Source organism: Oncorhynchus nerka, linkage group LG23 (assembly GCF_034236695.1).
Source record: "Oncorhynchus nerka isolate Pitt River linkage group LG23, Oner_Uvic_2.0, whole genome shotgun sequence".
Taxonomy (NCBI): domain Eukaryota; kingdom Metazoa; phylum Chordata; class Actinopteri; order Salmoniformes; family Salmonidae; genus Oncorhynchus; species Oncorhynchus nerka.
In genome coordinates, this window is record NC_088418.1 from 59,373,875 (window position 1) to 59,394,748 (window position 20,874).

The 20,874-nt window shown below is 49.7% G+C and overlaps 1 protein-coding gene across 3 annotated transcripts in view; it reads left to right on the plus strand.

Annotated features, from left to right (window-relative positions):
- Positions 1 to 20,874, plus strand: part of anks1b (ankyrin repeat and sterile alpha motif domain containing 1B) — a 414,498-nt gene that overhangs the window by 206,028 nt on the left and 187,596 nt on the right. For all 3 annotated transcript variants that reach the window (XM_065008369.1, XM_065008370.1, XM_065008371.1), the window contains one exon: positions 17,509 to 17,662. In XM_065008369.1, the coding sequence (XP_064864441.1) occupies positions 17,509 to 17,662 (154 nt within the window). The remainder of the gene's footprint in view (positions 1 to 17,508; positions 17,663 to 20,874) is intronic.

Below are 20,874 nucleotides of genomic sequence, written 5' to 3' on the forward strand. Positions count from 1 at the left end.
AAGCAGTAGACTTTGTGAAAATGAATATTTGTGTCATTCTCAAAACGTTTGGCCACGACTGTAGACACACACTGTTTTGTTGAGCGCTCTGAGGACTTTTCACCAGAAATATGTGATTATGCTTCTTCAGCTCGTATTTATGGTTGATACATTGTGTGTGTGTGTGTCCACGCAGGTGGTTGTGTGTTTGTGTGTGCTTATGAGCACACGTTAGTTTGTGTGTATGTGTATGCGTGCTTACCCAAGTGTGTGTCATTACTCTCTCATAATCCAAACGACCAACACAGTTAGTTTATGATTGTGTTACCGTCGCTAATGTTTATGTGCAACACTATTTATCTTCCCTGGCATTTCCATGTTAAATATTCATACATTAACTAATACAGTTAGCATGAGATTGGTTCCCACGGGCTAATCCTTCTAGTCAAGTCAGCATTTTCTCACAACTCACTGTCTACTGCTAAGGTTCAGTCTCGGCTGGCGTTGCTAATGTTGGCTATGATGCTATTAGACAACGTAATACCGTATTTGCCTATGTGGGTTCTACTTTGCAACTTATGTTCATCAGTAATATGCAATTGACTCCAGATAAGTACACTAAGTTTAAATGTGCAGCTCACTTCACCATTTCCAAGATATCCTTCTAGATACTGTACAGTGCCTATAGAAAGATACTGTACAGTGCCTATAGTAAGTCCACAAGCCTAAATGAGTTCAGAAGTCAAATTTGGCTTAACAAATCACATAAATTATATGGCCTCACTCTGTGTGAAATAATAGTGGTTGCCGTGTTTTTTGAATGACCCCCCCCCCCTTCTTTTGTCCCCATACATACAACATAGGTCAGTTAAATGGCTGTGATAGGCGAAAATAAACATATTACGCAAAAGCAGTCTTCTTTAGTGCACTTATTCAAAGGCCCAAGCCATTGCACAAGAAGTCCACTTAGGTTCAAGGCAATATTCAAGGGCGTTGTAATTTTTTATGGTTAATGTCATCTGTCCTTTAAATTATACCTATTTAAATGCTGTGGTTTTGGGCTACAAGCAGTGAAAGTGGCATGTTGGGAACTTTCTCTTCTCTCTAACCCATCTCTCCTCTCCTAGGCATCCCTGTCTACCTATCTCTCTGTCTCTCTGCCTCTCTCTGCCTCTCTCTGCCTCTCTCTCTCTGTCTCTCTCTGCCTCTCTCTCTCTGTCTCTCTCTGCCTCTCTCTCTGTCTCTCTCTGCCTCTCTCTCTCTGTCTCTCTCTGTCTCTCTCTTCTCTCTCTGCCTCTCTCTCTGTCTCTCTCTGTCTCTCTCTGCCTCTCTCTCTGTCTCTCTCTGTCTCTCTCTGCCTCTCTCTTTTCTCTAACCCATCTCTCCTCTCCTAGGCATCCCTGTCTACCTATCTCTCTGTCTCTCTGCCTCTCTCTGCCTCTCTCTCTCTGTCTCTCTCTGCCTCTCTCTCTCTGTCTCTCTCTGTCTCTCTCTGTCTCTCTCTGCCTCTCTCTTTTCTCTAACCCATCTCTCCTCTCCTAGGCATCCCTGTCTACCTATCTCTCTGCCTCTTTCTTTTCTCTAACCCATCTCTCCTCTCCTAGGCATCCCTGTCTACCTATCTCTCTGCCTCTTTCTTTTCTCTCACCCATCTCTCCTCTCCTAGGCATCCCTGTCTACATATCTCTCTGTCTCTCTCTTCTCTCTAACCCATCTCTCCTCTCCTAGGCATCCCTGTCTACCTATCTCTCTGCCTCTCTCTTTTCTCTCACCCATCTCTCCTCTCCTAGGCATCCCTGTCTACCTATCTCTCTGTCTCTCTCTTCTCTCTAACCCATCTCTCCTCTCCTAGGCATCCCTGTCTACCTATCTCTCTGTCTCTCTCTTCTCTCTAACACATCTCTCCTCTCCTAGGCATCCCGTCTACCTATCTCTCTGCCTCTCTCTGTCTCTCTCTTCTCTCTAACCCATCTCTCCTCTCCTAGGCATCCCTGTCTACCTATCTCTCTGCCTCTCTGCCTCTCTCTGTCTCTCTCTTCTCTCTAACCCATCTCTCCTCTCCTAGGCATCCCGTCTACCTATCTCTCTGCCTTTCTCTGTCTCTCTCTTCTCTCTAACCCATCTCTCCTCTCCTAGGCATCCCTGTCTACCTATCTCTCTGCCTCTCTCTGCCTCTCTCAGTCTCTCTCTTCTCTCTAACCCATCTCTCCTCTCCTAGGCATCCTGTCTACCTATCTCTCTGCCTCTCTCTCTCTCTCTCTCTTCTCTCTAACCCATCTCTCCTCTCCTAGGCATCCCGTCTACCTATCTCTCTGCCTTTCTCTGTCTCTCTCTGCCTTTCTCTGTCTCTCCCTGCCTCTCTCTCTCCAATTCCATCTCTCTCTCTGGTATGATTTAACAGTTGGACCATACAGCCACTCTACAAAGGTCATAAATTCTCTTCCTCTACCACACATACTAAGGGTCCCCACTGTGTCACATATACTTTATGGTCCCTCCTAGAGAGTCATACTGACTGAGTCACCCCAGGCCTTCATAACCAGCTAATATACAACTTGCCATATTTTATGATTCAGCTCTGTTCCTCACAAGTGATAAGGAAGTTGCTGTGGAATCCAAGTGGAGGCAGAAATCATCTCCTTGGAAAGTGGCATTTATGCAGTATATAATCTGCATCACATGATTATAGGAATGACCGCTGGATACTGGTGCTTGGTGTCATCGGAGGGCTGAAGAATAAGTCTGAGACCTACACTAGCTAAACGAGGCCTGAAAAACAAGTCAGAGACCTACACTAGCTAAACGAGGCCTGAAAAACAAGTCAGAGACCTACACTAGCTAAACGAGGACTGAAAAACAAGTTAGAGACTTACACTAGTTAAATGAGGACTGAAAAACAAGTTAGAGACCTACACTAGCTAAACGAGGACTGACAAACAAGTTAGAGACCTACTCTAGTTAAATGAGGACAGAGGGACAAGTCAGAGACCTACACTAGCTAAATGGGGACTGAAAAACAAGTTAGAGATCTACACTAGCTAAACGAGGACTGAAAAACAAGTTAGAGACCTACACTAGTTAAACGAGGACAGAGGGACAAGTTAGAGACCTACACTAGCTAAACGAGAACTGAAAAACAAGTTACACTAGTTAAACGAGGACTGAAAAACAAGTTAGAGACCTACACTAGTTAAAGGAGGACAGAGGGACAAGTCAGAGACCTACACTAGCTAAACGAGGACTGAAAAACAAGTTAGAGACCTACACTAGTTAAGCGAGGATAGAGGGACAAGTCAGAGACCTACACTAGTTAAACGAGGACTGAAAAACAAGTTAGAGACCTACACTAGCTAAACGAGGACAGAGGGACAAGTCAGAGACCTACACTAGCTAAACAAGGACTGAAAAACAAGTTAGAGACCTACACTAGTTAAACGAGGACTGAAAAACAAGTTAGACCTACACTAGCTAAACGAGGACTGAAAAACAAGTTAGAGACCTACGCTAGCTAAACGAGGACTGAAAACAAGTTAGAGACCTACACTAGCTAAACGAGGGAGTTGGCAGGTGTTTTTCTGTATAAAGTAATCTATCAATGCGAGATAATCGCTCCCCTAGTATTAGTAGTTGCGAGAAAGGACACTAGCCTGGTCCCAGATCTGTTTGTGTTGTCTGGTTCAGAGTTATGAGAACCAATGATTTGATGTGTACTATGTCAATCAATCCACAAGCAGATTTCAGATCAGTGTGAGTAGAACCTAATGTGCTCATTGATCAGCGGGAAACATTTTCTCTGGTTCATTTTCTGTATCTCTTGAAGATTTCAGTGCATCTCGAACTGTAATATCGAGATTTCGGCTGCTAGACCTTTCTCAAGACACAAAGGAAAGGCGAACGTTCACTAGAAAAGTTGATCAGTTGGTTGGAGCACCTGCCTGAGGTTCTGATGAAGAGGCTGTCCTTGATGCTCTACTCTGGAGACTGCAGATGTTCCGCACTCAGATGACTCAACTGGTTGCTATAGTTACGCCTTGTTAATGAAGAGAAGGTGTGTACATTATGTTCCAGGAGTAATGAATGCCGATGTCATCACTGTGTCCAAATCAGGCAGTTCTATCCAGGGAAGAGCTACGGTGGAACGGATAATTCAATGGTAATTAGGTTAACTTAACGTTTTCGTATTCACTATTGTCATCGTCGTTGTCATCATGACCGTCATCATAATTTTTGCATTGAAGTAATGGAAATCAAATAAAATCCCAATAGATCAACAGTCTTGATTCTTCATCCATACTCAGACCTGAATAAGCCCTTACTAACTAACCAAATGACCATACACCTGAGTGATATGGAGCACTCCCCATGGCTGTGTACCTTGAGGGCCCTTTTTCAAGTCCATGGGGTTAGTAATGGTGCTCAGGGAAACTGTTTCTGGCACCGGCTCTACTCAGGGAGGCCATGTTGGGGAGGTGGAGTAATTTCCTGAAAGGAAAGGATTTCTCCGGGTTGAGCTCAGTAAGCTAATACTGAGGTAGCTGTCCACTGAGTGTAATACCATTCTTAGAGGCTAGCCCTCTCTCTCTCGCCCCCTCTCTCCCCCTCTATCTATCTCTCCCTCTCTCTCTTTCTCCCCCTCCCCCCGTGTGAGGTCAGGAGCGTTGTGTTGTGGGATGGTCTCAGAGGGACTATTGTCCTCTCATGCCCTGTTCCTCTACAACGGTTCCTGACCCCCGAACCCCTCCTCTAATCAAATATGAGGAAATGCCAGTGAATTACAGCGTCCTTCATATCTGCTGCAGTCTGAACTGCAAGGGAAAGAGGAGTGGGTTAGAGAGAGAGAGGGAGAGACTGTTTGCACAGTGCTCAGGGGACAGAAACCAGGAGGAGTGGGCTATAGAGAGAGAGGGAGAGACTGTTTGCACAGTGCTCAGGGGACAGAAACCAGGAGGAGTGGGCTATAGAGAGAGAGAGGGAGAGACTGTTTGCACAGTGCTCAGGGGACAGAAACCAGGAGGAGTGGGTTAGAGAGAGAGAGGGAGAGACTGTTTGCACAGTGCTCAGGGGACAGAAACCAGGAGGAGGCTATAGAGAGAGAGGGAGAGACTGTTTGCACAGTGCTCAGGGGACAGAAACCAGGAGGAGTGGGTTAGAGAGAGAGGAGAGACTGTTTGCACAGTGCTCAGGGGACAGAAACCAGGGGAGGCTATAGAGAGAGAGGGAGATACTGTTTGCACAGTGCTCAGGGGACAGAAACCAGGAGGAGGCTATAGAGAGAGAGGAGATACTGTTTGCACAGTGCTCAGGGGACAGAAACCAGGAGGAGGCTATAGAGAGAGAGGGAGAGACTGTTTGCACAGTGCTCAGGGGACAGAAACCAGGAGGAGTGGGTTAGAGAGAGAGGGAGAGACTGTTTGCACAGTGCTCAGGGGACAGAAACCAGGAGGAGGCTATAGAGAGAGAGGGAGATACTGTTTGCACAGTGCTCAGGGGACAGAAACCAGGAGGAGGCTATAGAGAGAGAGGGAGAGACTGTTTGCACAGTGCTCAGGGGACAGAAACCAGGAGGAGTGGGTTAGAGAGAGAGAGAGAGACTGTTTGCACAGTGCTCAGGGGACATAAACCAGGAGGAGTGGGCTATAGAGAGAGAGGGAGATACTGTTTGCACAGTGCTCAGGGGACAGAAACCAGGAGGAGTGGGCTATAGAGAGATAGAGGGAGAGACTGTTTGCACAGTGCTCAGGGGACAGAAACCAGGAGGAGTGGGTTAGAGAGAGAGAGGAGAGACTGTTTGCATAGTGCTCAGGGGACAGAAACCAGGAGGAGGCTATAGAGAGAGAGGGAGAGACTGTTTGCACAGTGCTCAGGGGACAGAAACCAGGAGGAGTGGGTTAGAGAGAGAGAGGGAGAGACTGTTTGCACAGTGCTCAGGGGACAGAAACCAGGAGGAGTGGGCTATAGAGAGAGAGGGAGAGACTGTTTGCACAGTGCTCAGGGGACAGAAACCAGGAGGAGTGGGTTAGAGAGAGAGAGGGAGAGACTGTTTGCACAGTGCTCAGGGGACAGAAACCAGGAGGAGGCTATAGAGAGAGAGAGGGAGAGACTGTTTGCACAGTGCTCAGGGGACAGAAACCAGAAGGAGTGGGTTAGAGAGAGAGGGAGAGACTGTTTGCACAGTGCTCAGGGGACAGAAACCAGGAGGAGGATATAGAGAGAGAGGGAGATACTGTTTGCACAGTGCTCAGGGGACAGAAACCAGGAGGAGGCTATAGAGAGAGAGGGAGAGACTGTTTGCACAGTGCTCAGGGGACAGAAACCAGGAGGAGTGGGTTAGAGAGAGAGAGGGAGAGACTGTTTGCACAGTGCTCAGGGGACAGAAACCAGGAGGAGTGGGATATGTGGAATGAGAGAGGGAGAGACTGTTTGCACAGTGCTCAGGGGACAGAAACCAAGAGGAGTGGGTTAGAGAGAGAGAGGGAGAGACTGTTTGCACAGTGCTCAGGGGACAGAAACCAGGAGGAGTGGGTTAGAGAGAGAGAGGGAGAGACTGTTTGCACAGTGCTCAGGGGACAGAAACCAGGAGGAGTGGGTTAGAGAGAGAGAGGGAGAGACTGTTTGCACAGTGCTCAGGGGACAGAAACCAGGAGGAGTGGGTTAGAGAGAGAGAGGGAGAGACTGTTTGCACAGTGCTCAGGGGACAGAAACCAGGGGGAGGCTATAGAGAGAGAGGGAGATACTGTTTGCACAGTGCTCAGGGGACAGAAACCAGGAGGAGGCTATAGAGAGAGAGGGAGATACTGTTTGCACAGTGCTCAGGGGACAGAAACCAGGAGGAGGCTATAGAGAGAGAGGGAGAGACTGTTTGCACAGTGCTCAGGGGACAGAAACCAGGAGGAGTGGGTTAGAGAGAGAGAGGGAGAGACTGTTTGCACAGTGCTCAGGGGACAGAAACCAGGAGGAGGCTATAGAGAGAGAGGGAGATACTGTTTGCACAGTGCTCAGGGGACAGAAACCAGGAGGAGGCTATAGAGAGAGAGGGAGAGACTGTTTGCACAGTGCTCAGGGGACAGAAACCAGGAGGAGTGGGTTAGAGAGAGAGAGGGAGAGACTGTTTGCACAGTGCTCAGGGGACATAAACCAGGAGGAGTGGGCTATAGAGAGAGAGGGAGATACTGTTTGCACAGTGCTCAGGGGACAGAAACCAGGAGGAGTGGGCTATAGAGAGATAGAGGGAGAGACTGTTTGCACAGTGCTCAGGGGACAGAAACCAGGAGGAGTGGGTTAGAGAGAGAGAGGGAGAGACTGTTTGCATAGTGCTCAGGGGACAGAAACCAGGAGGAGGCTATAGAGAGAGAGGGAGAGACTGTTTGCACAGTGCTCAGGGGACAGAAACCAGGAGGAGTGGGTTAGAGAGAGAGAGGGAGAGACTGTTTGCACAGTGCTCAGGGGACAGAAACCAGGAGGAGTGGGCTATAGAGAGAGAGAGGGAGAGACTGTTTGCACAGTGCTCAGGGGACAGAAACCAGGAGGAGTGGGTTAGAGAGAGAGAGGGAGAGACTGTTTGCACAGTGCTCAGGGGACAGAAACCAGGAGGAGGCTATAGAGAGAGAGAGGGAGAGACTGTTTGCACAGTGCTCAGGGGACAGAAACCAGAAGGAGTGGGTTAGAGAGAGAGGGAGAGACTGTTTGCACAGTGCTCAGGGGACAGAAACCAGGAGGAGGATATAGAGAGAGAGGGAGATACTGTTTGCACAGTGCTCAGGGGACAGAAACCAGGAGGAGGCTATAGAGAGAGAGGGAGAGACTGTTTGCACAGTGCTCAGGGGACAGAAACCAGGAGGAGTGGGTTAGAGAGAGAGAGGGAGAGACTGTTTGCACAGTGCTCAGGGGACAGAAACCAGGAGGAGTGGGATATGTGGAATGAGAGAGGGAGAGACTGTTTGCACAGTGCTCAGGGGACAGAAACCAAGAGGAGTGGGTTAGAGAGAGAGGGGAGAGACTGTTTGCACAGTGCTCAGGGGACAGAAACCAGGAGGAGTGGGTTAGAGAGAGAGAGGGAGAGACTGTTTGCACAGTGCTCAGGGGACAGAAACCAGGAGGAGTGGGTTAGAGAGAGAGAGGGAGAGACTGTTTGCACAGTGCTCAGGGGACAGAAACCAGGAGGAGTGGGTTAGAGAGAGAGAGGGAGAGACTGTTTGCACAGTGCTCAGGGGACAGAAACCAGGAGGAGTGGGCTATAGAGAGAGAGAGGGAGAGACTGTTTGCACAGTGCTCAGGGGACAGAAACCAGGAGGAGTGGGTTAGAGAGAGAGAGGGAGAGACTGTTTGCACAGTGCTCAGGGGACAGAAACCAGGAGGAGGCTATATAGAGAGGGAGAGACTGTTTGCACAGTGCTCAGGGGACAGAAACCAGGAGGAGTGGGTTAGAGAGAGAGGGAGAGACTGTTTGCACAGTGCTCAGGGGACAGAAACCAGGAGGAGGCTATATAGAGAGAGGGAGATACTGTTTGCACAGTGCTCAGGGGACAGAAACCAGGAGGAGGCTATAGAGAGAGAGGGAGAGACTGTTTGCACAGTGCTCAGGGGACAGAAACCAGGAGGAGTGGGTTAGAGAGAGAGAGGGAGAGACTGTTTGCACAGTGCTCAGGGGACAGAAACCAGGAGGAGTGGGCTATAGAGAGAGAGGGAGATACTGTTTGCACAGTGCTCAGGGGACAGAAACCAGGAGGAGTGGGCTATAGAGAGATAGAGGGAGAGACTGTTTGCACAGTGCTCAGGGGACAGAAACCAGGAGGAGTGGGTTAGAGAGAGAGGAGAGACTGTTTGCACAGTGCTCAGGGGACAGAAACCAGGAGGAGGCTATAGAGAGAGAGGGAGAGACTGTTTGCACAGTGCTCAGGGGACAGAAACCAGGAGGAGTGGGTTAGAGAGAGAGAGGAGAGACTGTTTGCACAGTGCTCAGGGGACAGAAACCAGGAGGAGTGGGCTATAGAGAGAGAGAGGGAGAGACTGTTTGCACAGTGCTCAGGGGACAGAAACCAGGAGGAGTGGGTTAGAGAGAGAGAGGGAGAGACTGTTTGCACAGTGCTCAGGGGACAGAAACCAGGAGGAGTGGGTTAGAGAGAGAGGGGAGAGACTGTTTGCACAGTGCTCAGGGGACAGAAACCAGGAGGAGTGGGCTATAGAGAGAGAGAGGAGAGACTGTTTGCACAGTGCTCAGGGGACAGAAACCAGGAGGAGTGGGTTAGAGAGAGAGAGGGAGAGACTGTTTGCACAGTGCTCAGGGGACAGAAACCAGGAGGAGGCTATAGAGAGAGAGGGAGAGACTGTTTGCACAGTGCTCAGGGGACAGAAACCAGGAGGAGTGGGTTAGAGAGAGAGGAAGAGACTGTTTGCACAGTGCTCAGGGGACAGAAACCAGGAGGAGGCTATAGAAAGAGAGGGAGATACTGTTTGCACAGTGCTCAGGGGACAGAAACCAGGAGGAGTGGGCTATAGAGAGAGAGAGGGAGAGACTGTTTGCACAGTGCTCAGGGGACAGAACCAGGAGGAGTGGGTTAGAGAGAGAGAGGGAGAGACTGTTTGCACAGTGCTCAGGGGACAGAAACCAGGAGGAGGCTATATAGAGAGAGGGAGAGACTGTTTGCACAGTGCTCAGGGGACAGAAACCAGGAGGAGTGGGTTAGAGAGAGAGGAAGAGACTGTTTGCACAGTGCTCAGGGGACAGAAACCAGGAGGAGGCTATAGAGAGAGAGGGAGATACTGTTTGCACAGTGCTCAGGGGACAGAAACCAGGAGGAGGCTATAGAGAGAGAGGGAGAGACTGTTTGCACAGTGCTCAGGGGACAGAAACCAGGAGGAGTGGGTTAGAGAGAGAGAGGGAGAGACTGTTTGCACAGTGCTCAGGGGACAGAAACCAGGAGGAGTGGGCTATAGAGAGAGAGGGAGATACTGTTTGCACAGTGCTCAGGGGACAGAAACCAGGAGGAGTGGGCTATAGAGAGATAGAGGGAGAGACTGTTTGCACAGTGCTCAGGGGACAGAAACCAGGAGGAGTGGGTTAGAGAGAGAGAGGGAGAGACTGTTTGCACAGTGCTCAGGGGACAGAAACCAGGAGGAGGCTATAGAGAGAGAGGAGAGACTGTTTGCACAGTGCTCAGGGGACAGAAACCAGGAGGAGTGGGTTAGAGAGAGAGGGAGAGACTGTTTGCACAGTGCTCAGGGGACAGAAACCAGGAGGAGTGGGCTATAGAGAGAGAGGGAGAGACTGTTTGCACAGTGCTCAGGGGACAGAAACCAGGAGGAGTGGGTTAGAGAGAGAGAGGGAGAGACTGTTTGCACAGTGCTCAGGGGACAGAAACCAGGAGGAGGCTATAGAGAGAGAGGGAGAGACTGTTTGCACAGTGCTCAGGGGACAGAAACCAGAAGGAGTGGGTTAGAGAGAGAGGGAGAGACTGTTTGCACAGTGCTCAGGGGACAGAAACCAGGAGGAGGCTATAGAGAGAGAGGGAGATACTGTTTGCACAGTGCTCAGGGGACAGAAACCAGGAGGAGGCTATAGAGAGAGAGGGAGAGACTGTTTGCACAGTGCTCAGGGGACAGAAACCAGGAGGAGTGGGTTAGAGAGAGAGAGGGAGAGACTGTTTGCACAGTGCTCAGGGGACAGAAACCAGGAGGAGTGGGATATGTGGAATGAGAGAGGGAGAGACTGTTTGCACAGTGCTCAGGGGACAGAAACCAAGAGGAGTGGGTTAGAGAGAGAGAGAGAGGGAGAGACTGTTTGCACAGTGCTCAGGGGACAGAAACCAGGAGGAGTGGGTTAGAGAGAGAGAGGGAGAGACTGTTTGCACAGTGCTCAGGGGACAGAAACCAGGAGGAGTGGGTTAGAGAGAGAGAGGGAGAGACTGTTTGCACAGTGCTCAGGGGACAGAAACCAGGAGGAGGCTATAGAGAGAGAGGGAGAGACTGTTTGCACAGTGCTCAGGGGACAGAAACCAGGAGGAGGCTATAGAGAGAGAGGGAGAGACTGTTTGCACAGTGCTCAGGGGACAGAAACCAGGAGGAGTGGGTTAGAGAGAGAGAGGGAGAGACTGTTTGCACAGTGCTCAGGGGACAGAAACCAGGAGGAGTGGGATATGTGGAATGAGAGAGGAGAGACTGTTTGCACAGTGCTCAGGGGACAGAAACCAAGAGGAGTGGGTTAGAGAGAGAGAGAGAGGGAGAGACTGTTTGCACAGTGCTCAGGGGACAGAAACCAGGAGGAGTGGGTTAGAGAGAGAGAGGGAGAGACTGTTTGCACAGTGCTCAGGGGACAGAAACCAGGAGGAGTGGGTTAGAGAGAGAGAGGGAGAGACTGTTTGCACAGTGCTCAGGGGACAGAAACCAGGAGGAGGCTATAGAGAGAGAGGGAGAGACTGTTTGCACAGTGCTCAGGGGACAGAAACCAGGAGGAGGCTATAGAGAGAGAGGGAGAGACTGTTTGCACAGTGCTCAGGGGACAGAAACCAGGAGGAGTGGGTTAGAGAGAGAGAGGGAGAGACTGTTTGCACAGTGCTCAGGGGACAGAAACCAGGAGGAGTGGGATATGTGGAATGAGAGAGGGAGAGACTGTTTGCACAGTGCTCAGGGGACAGAAACCAAGAGGAGTGGGTTAGAGAGAGAGAGGGAGAGACTGTTTGCACAGTGCTCAGGGGACAGAAACCAGGAGGAGTGGGATATGTGGAATGAGAGAGGGAGAGACTGTTTGCACAGTGCTCAGGGGACAGAAACCAGGAGGAGAGGGATATGTGGAATGAGAGAGGGAGGAAGAGAGATTGAATGAGAATAGTGGCTGTTCTGTTTTGCTCTTTATTGTTGTATTATTTTGGTCAAGAAATTAAAAAACAAGATTAACTTTTTGAAAAGAGCCTGTAAGTCACACACACACACACACACACACACACACACACACACACACACACACACACACACACACACACACAGAACACAACCTGAGAGATGTCAGTCGGGTCAGAGTCACATGTCCTTCAGGATAGTAGCTCCAGGGACGTGACTGTAGTATCAACAGATTTCCTATTTGGGTTACCGGCCACACACACACACACACACACACACACACACACACACACACACACACACACACACACACACACACACACACTGCTAAGAGACTCCTAATTAGTGGCCAGAGAAGGACTCTTTTTGTCTGTTCCCTTCCTGTGGCAGACACACAAGTTCCTCTGTGTCCTATCTCTCCACAGATAAAGAGAGAGCGAGGGAGGAGGGAGGAGAGAGGGAAAGAGAGAGAGCGAGGGAGAGAGAGGGAAAGAGACGAAGTGTGTGTTTAAGGCACCGTCTTGTTTGTGTTTGGACATGGAGCTCATTGCGTGAACCTACTCAACCTTCTCACCCCCTACACCAGGAAGTGGAGGTGGGATCAACTATTAACAGGTAACACAAACTGCCTTAGCCCCTCTGAGTTGACTTGGTATGCAGATGGTGGTGTGGCGTCTCTGGTGCGCCGGCCTTTTACACACTTTCTGATTGAGTGGGAGTCTGGAGAGGTGGGGACTGGGGGACTAAAGTGTCTGGTAGTAGAGAATGGCTCTCGCTTTGAGTTGAACGACTTTTACCTATTTAGAAGACAATTGTGTTTGAGAGAGAGACAGGGAGACCGAAAAGAGATGGAGGAAATCCCTGCTTCAAACCCACTTGTAGCATACTTCCTTCCTCTGAACCAGCCCTTTTCTCTAACTCATTTTACACCCTCCTTTCCTCGGGATTCAGTAAAACTGTTGTAGTTACTCTGAAGTAAGTCGGAGTGTATCCACTAGGCTTTCATCTTTTTCTCTCTCTTTCTCTGGTTCTCTCGCTTCACCGCTGCGTTGCTCTCCTCTGTTTTATTCTCTCCGTAGTAAATTTGGAGTTCCTCCACTGCCCCTCTCCCTGAGATGGCTGGCTGGACGGGAGAGAGGGAGAGGAGGAGGGAGAGGCTGGGTGGACGGGAGAGAGGGAGAGGAGGAGGGAGAGGAGGAGGGAGAGGCTGGGTGGACGGGAGAGAGGGAGAGGAGGAGGGAGAGGCTGGGTGGACAGGAGAGAGGAAGAGGAGGAGGGAGAGGCTGGGTGGACGGGAGAGAGGGAGAGGAGGAGGGAGAGGCTGGGTGGACGGGAGAGAGGGAGAGGAGGAGGGAGAGGCTGGGTGGACGGGAGAGAGGGAGAGGAGGAGGGAGAGGAGGAGGGAGAGGCTGGGTGGACGGGAGAGAGGAGAGAGGAGGAGGGAGAGGCTGGGTGGACGGGAGAGAGGGAGAGGAGGAGGAGAGGCTGGGTGGACAGGAGAGAGGAAGAGGAGGAGGGAGAGGCTGGGTGGACGGGAGAGAGGGAGAGGAGGAGGGAGAGGCTGGGTGGACGGGAGAGAGGGAGAGGAGGAGGGAGAGGCTGGTTGGACGGGAGAGAGGAGAGGAGGAGGGAGAGGCTGGGTGGACGGGAGAGAGGGAGAGGAGGAGGGGGAGAGGAGGAGGGAGAGGCTGGGTGGACGGGGAGAGAGGGAGAGGAGGAGGGAGAGGCTGGGTGGACAGGAGAGAGGGAGAGGAGGAGGGAGAGGCTGGGTGGACGGGAGAGAGGGAGAGGAGGAGGGAGAGGCTGGGTGGACGGGAGAGAGGGAGAGGAGGAGGGAGAGGCTGGGTGGACGGGAGAGAGAGAGAGGAGGAGGGAGAGGCTGGGTGGACGGGAGAGAGGGAGAGGAGGAGGGAGAGGCTGGGTGGACGGGAGAGAGGGAGAGGAGGAGGGAGAGGCTGGGTGGACGGGAGAGAGGGAGAGGAGGTGGGAGAGGCTGGGTGGACGGGAGAGAGGGAGAGGAGGAGGGAGAGGCTGGGTGGACGGGAGAGAGGGAGAGGAGGAGGGAGAGGCTGGGTGGACGGGAGAGAGGGAGAGGAGGAGGGAGAGGCTGGGTGGACGGGAGAGAGGAGAGGAGGAGGGAGAGGCTGGGTGGACGGGAGAGAGGGGAGAGGAGGAGGGAGAGGCTGGGTGGACGGGAGAGAGAGAGAGGAGGAGGGAGAGGCTGGGTGGACGGGAGAGAGGGGAGAGGAGGAGGGAGAGGCTGGGTGGACGGGAGAGAGGGAGAGGGAGGAGGGAGAGGCTGGGTGGACGGGAGAGAGGGAGAGGAGGAGGGAGAGGCTGGGTGGACGGGAGAGAGGGAGAGGAGGAGGGAGAGGCTGGGTGGACGGGAGAGAGGGAGAGGAGGAGGGGAGAGGCTGGGTGGACGGGAGAGAGGGAGAGGAGGAGGGAGAGGCTGGGTGGACGGGAGAGAGGGAGAGGAGGAGGGAGAGGCTGGGTGGACGGGAGAGAGGGAGAGGAGGAGGGAGAGGCTGGGTGGACGGGAGAGAGGGAGAGGAGGAGGAGAGGTTGGGTGGATGGGAGAGAGGGAGAGGAGGAGGGAGAGGCTGGGTGGACGGGAGAGAGGGATAGGAGGAGGGTGAGGCTGGGTGGACGGGAGAGAGGGAGAGGAGGAGGGAGAGGCTGGGTGGACGGGAGAGAGGGAGAGGAGGAGGGAGAGGCTGGGTGGACGGGAGAGAGGGAGAGGAGGAGGGAGAGGCTGGGTGGACGGGAGAGAGGGAGAGGAGGAGGGAGAGGCTGGGTGGACGGGAGAGAGGGAGAGGAGGAGGGAGAGGCTGGGTGGACGGGAGAGAGGGAGAGGAGGAGGGAGAGGCTGGGTGGACGGGAGAGAGGGAGAGGAGGAGGAGAGGCTGGGTGGACGGGAGAGAGGGAGAGGAGGAGGGAGAGGCTGGGTGGACGGGAGAGAGGGAGAGGAGGAGGGAGAGGCTGGGTGGACAGGAGAGAGGGAGAGGAGGAGGGAGAGGCTGGGGTGCTGGTGTGTTCTTTACACAGGCAGACGAGTAAACTTGAGGGATGAAGAGAAAAAGAGAGAGAATAAAAAGCCAGAGAATGAGATTTGGTTTGTAGATGTATGTAAAAAAGTATCTTTCAGAGAGAGAGAGAGAGAGTGAGAACGAGACAGAGAGAGAACGTGAAATAAGAACAGAGAGTGGGAGAAAAGTGATGAAAGGGATATTGTGACAGGCAGGGAACATGATGTACATTAGGAAGTCAGAGAGGATAGAGAATGAGAAAAGAGAGAGATGGTTTGATGTGGAGGATAAAGACAGGCATTCCTGTCTTCTCCCTCTGGACCACTGCACCCAGAGAAGGGTTACACAAAGAACCCAAGTTGTCTAATAAGCCCCAGAAGGGGAACCCATGATAGCTCCAGAGAAAGGCTACGTCCCAATTGGCACCCCATTTCCTTTATAGTGCACTACTTTTGACCAGGGCATTAGGGCTCCAGTCAAAAGTAGAGCACTATATAGGTAATAGGATGCCGTTTGGGACACAGTCTCTCTTGAGTTCTTCATCTATCAGGAAATCCCAGTATAAAGGGTGTTGGCTGTAACTGATAAGGGGACTCAATTCGCAGGGCCACAGTTTTTGTCTCAAGTTTTTTATGGAGTGTAATTACTTCTGATGACTGTAAGCATATTGACGTGAAATGTTAACCCATACCATACTATTACTGTTTGAAACCACGTGTGACATCACTGGCTGGTACTTTATGTGTGCTAGAGTAATGTGACTCAAATTCAATGGACCTGCTGGTCTTTTGTGTATGTGTGCTTCACATGGTTGTGTGTGTCTGTGCATCACGTGTGTGTGGTTGTATGTGTGTGTGTGTGGTTGTGTGTCTGTGCATCACGTGTGTGTGGTTGTATGTGTGTGGTTGTGTGTCTGTGCAACACGTGGGTGTGTGAGAAAAGGAGCACACAGACTGAAGTTTTATATTAGCTAGTGTAATAGGACACATTGAGTAGTGAACGTGTGTGTGTGTGTGTGTGTGTGTGTGTGTGTGTGTGTGTGTGTGTGTGTGTGTATACACGAGACAGATTATCTAGGGAGTGATCATTCAATCAAAGACGATGATTCATCTTCTCTGCATGCGCTCAGTGCGTGATTGATGACCCAGTGGTGTCTGGGTAATGTAGTAGAAACAGCTAACAGGAAGATGAATGGCTGTCGGAGTGAGACAATAAGGCGGAGAGGAGGAGGGAGTTGATAGGGTTCAGGGGAAATTAACACACCAGGGGTGAGTCATGGACAACGCCATGCCCCCATCGCCATGACGATCACACGGCAACCAAATATGGTGGGGAGACCCGGGTGATGTCGCAGTAATGATGATGGAGTGGTGCATTATGGGAAACGGGCATCTATTGCCCATGCGTCTCTGGTGAGAAATGTCTGTCTTTCCTGCACCCTCCATTGCTCACTTTTGTGTTTTATGCACATATGCCATTTAGACAGGGACATTTAGTTCCAAGGGTTTTTCTGTCAACCCGCTGGGTCTCAACCTTTTCATACTGTCACAGGAATAGAACAACATGAAACTGGTTGCACACAGGACATCAGCCATTTTGGCTCAGTTGCAATGGAGTCATGGAGGGACGATCTTATGGTTTCTTCTATTTTGACTTGAAGGGAGCAACACACAATTTTTCTCAGAAACCACACTTGAGGCCGTCATGCTGTCTGGTTTTGCCCTATGTCATGTAACGGGCCGAGGCCTCAGCGAGGGTGATGGTTATCTCCTCTCAGTAGTAGAGGGGGACCCTGGGATATGTGGTCTCCAGTCTTTCTACTATATCAACATCTGGTTACACAGGGTTATAAAGAAAGAGAGAAGAATAAACCTGGGTTTTATTTAGTTTTCACAGTTTTGCCTATTAGCTTATTTTTTTGTTGCTAAATGTCACGCCCTGTCCATAGAGAGCCCTTGGTTCTCTATGGTGTAGTAGGTCAGGGTGTGACTAGGGGGTGTTCTAGTATGTCTATTTCTATGTTGGTGCTAATATGGTTCCCAATTAGAGGCAGCTGTTTATCATTGCCTCTGATTGGGGATCATATTTAGGTAGCCATTTCCCCACCTGTGTTTGGTGGGATATTGTTTATGTTTAGTTGCCTGTTGTCATGACTTCACGCTTCGTTGTTTCTTTATTGTTTTGTTTGTTTCACGGAGATTAAAAATATGTGGAACTAAACTCACGCTGCGCCTTGGTCCGCTCATTACGACGAACATGACACTAAATCTGTGTTTTTATGTGTATTTTCTTTGTAGTTCCTCTCTGTCATTGCTTATTTTGTTGTTGCAAATCAGTGTATTTCAGTGTATTTCCTCTATCTGGTCGTGCCTGTGCTTATTAAATCAACTGCAGTACAATCAACTCCCTAGATTCAGCAGGGGAGCAGGCCTGGACAGTGTTTGAATGGAACCGTGTCCTTGAGGTAGATGAGTTATGATGATGGGTTGTTTGTGTGATCTGATGGTACCAAGGGCAGTAAACAAACACTGCTGATCCAACATTCAAGGTTATACATTGAACATTGGCCGTGCTTGTCAATGTACCGACACACAAATATTCTGTCGTTTCCACACGTGAAACTACCCACAACATTCTCACGCTCTCCCTCCCTCCCTCCCCATATCAGGACTCGAAGCGCTCGGCGGAGATCGTACCATCGCCATCCCTTGACGTGTTCTTACCGGAGGATGAGGACAATCCGTATGAGTCCGTCACCACCGCGGTGACCCGCAAGCCCTGCTCGCTGGACATCGGCCTCTTCAACGCCTGCCCCCTCAACGGTAAGGACACACTCAGACCACCTGTTCAACAACCTCTGTATACTACATTCACCTCCGTCACCGTTGTCAGTACCCGCACTACTGTAGATTTTGAATATATACTACCGGTCACAAGTTTTAGAACACCTACTTATTCAAGGGTTCTTTATTTTTTACTATTTTCTGCATTGTAGAATAATAGTGAAGACATCAAAACTATGAAATAACACATGGAATCATATAGTCAACGAAAAAGTGTTATTCTTCAAATAGCCACCCTTTGCCTTGATGACAGATGTGCACTCTTGGCATTTTCTCAACCAGCTTCATGAGGTAGTCACCTGGAATGCATTTCAATTAACAGGTGTGCCTTGGTAATTTGTGGAATTTCTTTACGTCTTAATGCGTTTGAGCCAATCAATTGTGTCGTGACAAGGTAGGGTCGGTATACAGAAGTTAGCCCTGTTTGATAAAAGACCAAGTCCATATTATGGCAAGAACAGCTCAAATAAGCAAAGGGAAATGACAGTCCATCATTACTTTAAGACATGATGGTCAGTCAATACGGAAAATGTCAAGAACTTTGAAAGTTTCTTCAAGTGCAGTCGCAAAAACCATCAAGCGCTATGATGAAACTGGCTCTCATGAGGACCGTCACAGGAAAGGAAGACCCAGAGTTACCTCTGCTGCAGAGGATAAGTTAATTACAGTTACCAGCCTCAGAAATTGCAGCCCAAATAAATGCTTCATAGAGTTCCAATTGTGGAATTTCATATTTATGACTTCTTCACTATTATTCTACAATGTAGAAATAGTAAAAATAAAGAAGAACCCTGGAATGAGTAGGTGTGTTCACACGTTTGACTGGTACTGTATATAATGAAGTAATTACAGGAACAACGATGGTCATCTCCGTAACTACAGTCACCTCCGTTACCATCGGCTGCAGTTACCCCCGTCACCGCTGTCTGCACCGGCACAGCTGTTGGATGTGAATAAAAGAGATCTGGACTCAGTGATGTTTCATACTGTAGGATATCTGAAGATCAAGATTAACCCAACCTGTCACGCAGTCACCACTCAGCAGCGGGTCCACGTTCTCGTCGTCATTGACACCATATCCGCTCTGTCAGTGTGTGACCCGATGTTTGACGAGGGCATAGAGCTCCGTTCAGTTCTCAGCCGTCGCAGCACAGTGCCCAGGGTTCTCATTTTACTCTCTACCAATACCATGGTGGGCTACACCACGGGTTGTCCTGGCAACTGTGCCTCTACCACACTCCCAGTAAAAAGGTGGTGAGTCAGAGGTGGGTTGTCATGGTAACTGTGGTTGGATTAGTCGTGGTGAGAGTTAGGCTGTTTGTTTTTTGGCTGGATGTTGCTGTGTGATTGACTTCTAATGGGTGAAGGAAACCTACAATGCCGTTGTATACATCTCTGATGTGTGTGGAGCTTCTTCATTTCAGTCTACAAGGACAGTCGCTCCGAGTCACTCCTTCATACACACACAGACTTCAGAGGTGAGATTTCTCCGGGGGTCAGCTCAGGATAAGTGCTAACTAAACTAATCAGAGGAGTGCTGGGGGGAATCAGGGATTCCTGCATTTAGCCCAATCACTCAGATCTGTAATGAGACATGACTGTGAGCCACTCACACACTCTCTTTTCTGGAGAGAGAAAAGAAACAAGAGACAGAGAGAGAGAGTGTGAGAGAGACATGGAGAGAAAGCGAGAGAAGGAGCGACTGAAAGAGTGCGAGAGAGACATGGAACAAGGGGAAGAGCCCAGTCTGGGGCTGAACATTTCCCCAGTATTTTACAAATGATCCATCCCAAGAATAAATCATTTCTCTGGATAACTCTGTTTTTCCTGACAAAATTGCAAGCGTATAAAGCATATCAATATGTCTGGAATTGATTAGAGCTTTGATCAGCATGAAAATTCAAGCCTGATGCTACCTGAGCCTGATAAGCCATGCAGTAAAGCCATTTTATGAGCCATATATTAAAGCCATTTTATGAGCCATACATTAAAGACATTTCATGAGCCATACATTAAAGACATTTTATGAACCCAAGCACCAAAAAACCCAAATGATTGTGCCGTTATCCAAGACATAGCCTACGATATACAGTATAGGCTACCGCACATTACCCACAACAGAAGAACAAAGTCCATAGATGTAGCTAGCTATAGTGCATTCGGAAAGTACTCAGACCCCTTGACTTTTTCCACATTTTGTTACGTTACAGCCTTATTCTAAAATGTATTACATTGAAAACAGTTTACAATTGAAAACAGGTTTTTAGAAATGTTTGCAAATGTATGAAACATAAAAAACAGAAAATACCTTCTTTACATAACTATTCAAACCCTTTACTATGAGACTTGAAATTGAGCTCAGGTGCATCCTGTTTCCATCAGATCATCCTTGAGATATTTCTACAACTTGGAGTCCACCTGTGGTAAATTCAATTGATTGGACATGATTTGGAAAGGCACACATCTGTCTATATCAGGTCCCACAGTTGGCGATGCATGTCAGAGCAAAAAACAAGCCATGAGGTCAAAGGAATTGTCCGTAGAGCTCAGAGAAAGGATTGTGTCGGCACAGGTCTGGGGAAAGGTACCAAAAGATTTCTGCAGCATTGAAGGTCCCCAAGAACACAGTGGCCTCCATCATTTTTAAATGGAAGAAGTTTTGAACCACCAATAATCTTCCTAGAGCTGGCCGCCTGGCCAAACTGAGCAATTGGGGGAGAAGGGCCTTGCTCAGGGAGGTCACCAAGAACCCGATGGTCACTCTGACAGAGCTCCAGAGATCCTCTGTGGAGATGGTTGTCCTTCTGGAAGGTTCTCCCATCTCTGCAGCACTCTACCAATCAGTGGCCGGACCGAAGCCACTCCTCAGTAAAAGGCACATGCCAGCGCACTTGGAGTTTGCCAAAAGGCACCTAAAGGACTCTGACCATGAGAAATTCTCTGGTCTGATGAAATCAAACTCAACATGTTGTTGTGTTACTGCCTGAATTCAAAATGAATTAAAAATATATTTTTTCACACCCATCTACAATACCCCGTAATGACAAAGTGAATGTCTGATTTACACAAGTATTCACACCCCTGAGTCAATACTTTGTAGAAGCACCTTTGGCAGCGATTTAATTGAACCTTTATTTAACTAGGCAAGTCAGTTAAGAACAAATTCTTATTTCAATGATGGCCTAGGAACA